Source organism: Camponotus floridanus, unplaced genomic scaffold (genome assembly GCF_003227725.1).
Source record: "Camponotus floridanus strain SB8 unplaced genomic scaffold, Cflo_v7.5 scaffold513, whole genome shotgun sequence".
NCBI classification, from domain to species: Eukaryota; Metazoa; Arthropoda; class Insecta; order Hymenoptera; family Formicidae; genus Camponotus; species Camponotus floridanus.
Window position 1 is genome coordinate 6,164 of NW_020229674.1, and position 6,011 is coordinate 12,174.

General features: G+C 38.6%; 1 protein-coding gene across 1 annotated transcript; it reads left to right on the top strand.

The window, feature by feature from the left end:
- Nucleotides 1–744: 744 nt before the first annotated feature.
- LOC112639223 (proline-rich extensin-like protein EPR1) lies at nucleotides 745–1,444 on the top strand. The gene is made up of 2 exons (XM_025412512.1): nucleotides 745–807; nucleotides 876–1,444. Exon 2 carries the CDS (start codon nucleotides 876–878, stop codon nucleotides 1,437–1,439), a length of 564 nt encoding a protein of 187 aa, XP_025268297.1. The 5' UTR covers nucleotides 745–807; the 3' UTR covers nucleotides 1,440–1,444.
- The last annotated feature ends 4,567 nt before the right edge of the window (nucleotides 1,445–6,011 follow it).

A 6,011-nucleotide genomic window follows, 5' to 3' on the forward strand; every position in this document is an offset into this window, starting at 1 on the left:
TCTGAAGTAAGCCAGCCGCTTCCACCCGTATCCTCGTCTGTATCCTTGAATCTCCAGACCTCTCGGTGCAGCCGCATGCTCCTGGAAATTCAGTATATGCTAGATAAATTATCATCCGTTGTACGACAATTTTCCCCGAATCCTACCTGTCCGTATACAGACTTCAAATTTTTCTTTCGAGTTGAATAATTTAAATTTCAACCGATCCTCTGAGAACGCTCGAAGCGTATCCTAGAGTGTAGCGTCGTTCGAGTTAGTCACTCGATGTGCATTGAGTAGCAAATTCTACTCCTCTGCCGCTTTCACGGAGAGCTTCTTTGCAAGAATTTCTCCGTGGATCCTGTGCCGCTGTGACGTGACGTCTTGCACCTCGATACTAGACTCAGAATCTAAGACTCGCTCCTAGAGGATCTGTCGAAATAATAGAATTTATGCACTGGTTTACAAGTTAACTATCAAAACATTTTATGAATTTTATACTTATCTGAAGTAAGCCAGCCGCTCTTACCCGTATCCTTGTCTGTACCCCCTGAATCTCCGGACCTCGCGGTGCAACCGCATGCCCCTGAAAAATTCAAAATATATTAAATAAATCATTAATTGCTGTACCCCAATGAACTGTATATTGCCGAACGTTTCAACCATGATATGAGAACGAGTGAGATATACTATCATAATCTACATTCGTTTATCTCATAATAATCCGTTAAGCCGTATTATTCGTCTTAACTCTATGAACCACCTTGCTGTGACTACATTTACCTTATAAAACCATTCATCTTAACAGGTACCTTTCTACGCATCATCGTAAGTAAACCCCTTTTGTGTTAAATCAATCGCATCAAACATACTAAATAGTCGTATTCCCTCGGTAGATGGTTAACCCCCGCCGAACTTCTTCCGTTGGACGCGAAATTCCCCTCCGTGCCGCGGGTATACGCCGCAGGCGTGCCTCCCGATCGGTACTTAGGCTCCCTACAGCTCGTCAGTTGTTTGCCGACGAGAACGACTTAACAAGCAGAGTAACAAGGTACTCTCCAGTGCGTAGTTTCGCGCCCTCCCGCGCATACCCTTATCGTCCTCCCCGAAACCCTCCAGCGGTTCTTCAAGAGGAACAACAGCCCAGAGCCAGGCCGCCATCGCCCAATTACTCCCCCATCCAGGATTCATCTAATCCCAGCTACTCGCCGGTCAGGACACCGGAAGATCTTCCTTCCATACCGGAAGAACGAAGACCCATAGAACAAAGCACAGAAACTGAGGCTGGTCCATCCAACCCAGGTCAAGTTCTGGATCCCCCTGAACCAAATTTCTACCCGGAACCAGAGGACCTAGTCTTACCAAGCAGTATCCAACCCCTCGCAGGACTAACAGACGAAGATTTTATCGAGATCTACGAATACTTGCAGCGAGATAATTTCTTCAACAACCGCGAATAATAACCATATCTAGATATCGCCTTAGAAATGCTATAGAGAAGAACATTAACTACATACACACATCTATACATATAACGATATACACTATCTACAACTGTCAAATAATAACAATAATAACAATAATAAAGGATTTGTAAAGCTCTAAGGAAGTAAACTAATAAAAGAAAACAGATCAAAAAGGATAAATTGGGTCAGGTTCAACGCACCTAATCTATTTCCCATCGTCAATCCCTCTCCTGAAAGAAGCGCAAAAGATTCTTAGTCTCTCGGCGTCCTAGGGTATAGCCGGCTTGGCAGGTTGCCCTGAAAAAGAAATAGAGAGAAGTTACAATTGCGTAACAAATAAATACGTGAGAAGTTACGATCGAGACGTAACAACAAAATCTCAATACGTAACATCTTAATGTTCCGTTTATAGAATTACAAGATTTTGATACCTGTAATAATAATTCCTCCGGAACCCTAGGGCCTTCCGAAGGATCGACTCAGCCACTGAATCTCAATAAAACTATTTCTCTGTATCAGCCCTTGTGGGACCTCTCTAAAAATATAGATAATCCTCTATATTTCCATCAAACACAATCTTCATATACTGATAGAACATCAGATATTTTGCAACTTCTTCGCCTCGAACACTTAAACTCCGAGGAGTCAGAAAATGTTCGACGAATAATCTCTAAGCATTCCGATAGATTTTATCTTCCGAGCGAAGATCTTCAAGCGACTAATGCCGCTCAACATTACATTCCAACTCACAACGACGTACCTGTCCACGTGAAACAATATAGATTTCCCCCTATTCATAAAGAAGAAATCAATAGGCAAGTGAACGAATTACTATCTTCAGACTTGATCGAACAATCTACATCACCTTACAATTCTCCAATATGGATTGTACCGAAAAAGCCTGATTCCTTAGGGAACAAGAGATGGCGAATGGTGATTGATTACAGAAATCTTAATGAAAAAACTATAGGAGATGCATATCCTCTACCTAACATAACAGATATATTAGATCAACTTGGGTCTGCAAAGTATTTTTCGATATTAGACTTGGCCTCTGGATTTCATCAGATACCTATGGCATCACTAGACGCACACAAGACTGCATTCTCCACACCATATGGACACTATCAATTTAAAAGGATGCCATTCGGACTTAAAAATGCTCCTGCAACATTTCAAAGACTAATGGATAATGTACTTTCTGGACTACAAGGCAATGAATTATTTGTCTATATGGATGACATTGTTATATACGCGAGATCCTTACAGGAACGAGAATAAATTCGAAAAACTGATGCAAAGATTAAGAGCTGCTAATTTAAAATTACAGCCGGATAAATGTGAATTCTTACGACGAGAAGTCATGTACTTGGGACATATAATCGGATCTGACGGAGTTAAACCAGATCCAGCTAAAATAAAAGCAATTATGAATTTTCCTACTCCAAAGAATCCGAAAAATATTAAACAATTCCTAGGACTAGCCGGTTATTATCGAAGATTTATACCTAATTTCTCTAAGATTGCAAAACCATTAACAGATCTTCTGAAGAAAGATAGAAGATTCGACTGGAGAGTGAAACAAACCGAAGCATTTGATATTTTAAGAAATTCATTATGTTCAGAACCAATTTTACAATATCCAGACTTTTCCAAACCATTTATATTAACCACCGACGCATCTGGATATGCAGTAGGAGGAGTACTTACTCAAGGCACCATAGGAAAAGATCTACCCATTGCCTATACTTCTCGAATTTTAAATTCAGCAGAACAAAAATATTCTACTATAGAAAAAGAATGTTTAGCAATTATCTACTGTGTGAACCACTTTAGACCATATTTATATGCAAGATTATTTACTATCATCACTGACCATAAACCATTGGTATGGTTACATTCGATAAAAGATCCTTCCTCACGGTTATGGAAATGGAGAACAAAATTATCAGAATACCAATATGAAATTCAGTATAAGAAAGGAACTCTAAATTATAATGCTGATGCTCTATCCAGAAATCCACCCGTAGATGCGACAGCACCCTTATTCCTCATAGATGAAGGAGAATATTCCTCCGACGAATCTATATTTTCACATAGACCCCAACGGTCACCAGGAGAATCCAATTTACTCGAACAACAACCTACAAGCTCTAACCAAGGAAATATAGGAGCACGTAGGAGGATTACAAATGTTCCTGAAGAACCAGAAAATCAAAGAGGAAATTATCAAAATCACCCCCTCATACAAGAACCTAACGAAGATCATAGAATTACTATTGAGGAAGTAACCGATTCTGAAGAAGATGAAGAATCTGACTATACGGAAATTTTGGAACATGATATTATACCTTACCAATCTGAACGACCAGATCTCCCTCCAGCACCTCCTTGGAGTCGTGCCCGTTTGCAAGAAGTTCGTGGAAATCTCCTGCAACAGAAAGATAATCATGTCATATTTATTTATCAAAATGGAAATCCTTATGATACCGGAGCTAAAATCTACCAAGAAGCTAATCTACTCCCTAAATACAAAGAATTAATATTCGAAAGAGCTAAAGTATGTACAGTTAAAGGAAATACGCTGATTGCCCTCCCAATTAAATATAACGACCGAACTTTGATAGAATCCCAAAACCTCAAGAATTGTCTTCACTCTTTAGTGGATGTTATTACTGAGATAGAACTTCCTTCAATAAGCTTTAGTAAAACCGAACGATTTGATGACCTCCCGTGGTCTTACATTATCAATCAAATTAAAAAATATTTACAAGAATTTTCAATTCGCATAACCATATGTTTGAATTTAATTCAAACGCCCGAACTAGAAAAACGTGGAGCTCTAATACAGGAAAATCATGCATCTGCGCATGGCGGACACAAAGGCGTGACGAAAACCTATAACCGCCTTCGCGCTCGATATAATTGGAAAACTATGAAAAAAGACATTCAAGAATTTATAAAAACCTGTCGAGCTTGCCAGCTGAAAAAATTAACCCGCGTAAAAAATAAACAACCTATGGTCATTACTGACACACCAGGTTCTGCTTTCGATAAATTATCATTAGACATCATGGGACCTCTTCCCATAACCGATCATAATAATCAATATGTCTTAACCATGCAAGATTTACTTACTAAATATTCTGTAGCAGTACCTCTACCAGAAGTTACCTCGTTAACTATTGCCGATGCATTTACAAAAGAATTTATTTGTATATACGGCACACCTCGTGCTATATTAACAGACCAAGGAACAAACTTTCTATCCGCATTAATTAGACAATTAACGAAAAAATTTCGTATTCAACACTTTAAAACTACAGCATATTACCCTCAATCAAATGGATCATTAGAACGATCACATCACGTGCTAACGGAGTATTTAAAAACCCAGATAGATAGAGAAGCAAACTGGGACGAATACATCAGACTCGCTATGTTCTCATACAATACCAGCGTTCATGAAGGAACCAATTATTCCCCATACGAACTAGTATTCGGACGAATAGCTCGTCTACCTTCTGCTCATCCTATTATTGAAGAAAACGTAGAACCAACATATCAAGATTATTTAATTACTCTTTTTAATAAATTAACAGACCTTCAAATATCGGCTAAACAAAATTTAATTCAAGCTAAAGAGAGAAGTAAACGATATTACGACCGAGCAATAAAACAACAGACACTTCAAGTAGGAATGCAAGTATTCCTATTGAAAGAACCACAGAAAGGGAAATTTTCTGACCAATATACTGGACCTTATGAAATTATCGAAATTTTACCTCCTAATAATGTCAAACTTAAAATTGGAAAACACACAAAAATCGTGCACACGAACAAGCTTAAAATGTCTCATCTCCAGCCGGGATGAATTAATAAAATTACAATCTTTGTTACAGATGCTTTGGCATAGGCAGCCAACTCAACCGCAGCCTCAGTCGAAAGACCTTCACCTTATAAAGGACAATTTCTTATTCGCACATTGTGCATACGTAAAGGGAGCTATCTGTCTCCTGGAAGAGACAAATTTATGCAACGAGTGCTACTCTCAACTCAAAACCAATATTATTCGCCAACAATATCGGCCTTTAGACCAGCACTTATTCATCAACAGTCACGTCGCAAGAGACAGCTACTGTTCTTCCTGTGGCGTCGTAGTCATCGCGACCAGGCCAATTGATGATTGCCTAGCGTGCGTTCGGAAAATAAGTGAACTTATCCGTTCATTAGAAGCTTCGTCAATTCACGTCGATTGTTTAAGATATCCGCTAGCTCTTAAAATCTTCGAAGTAGACCTCGTAGAATAAGGTGTAATATCATACACATACGTATATAAATATATGTATATATTTCTTCATGATCATTCTTATTCTTCAATTTTCGTTCTATTAGCCTTCTTTCTGAGACCATGTCCTACAATGTCTCAAACACCTCCGCTTAATGCTTTGTGTATAAAATTACATGGTTATTTAAATTTAAACAATCATAATCATTACTGTTGTGCTTGCTTTTGTCTGCTACAAACACCTATTTCTCAACGGTCATTCTTACCAATCGATACAC

Excerpts from the sequence above, each read along its gene's own strand:
- LOC112639223 (XM_025412512.1), top strand. The coding sequence starts at position 876 with ATGGTTAACCCCCGCCGAACTTCTTCCGTTGGACGCGAAATTCCCCTC.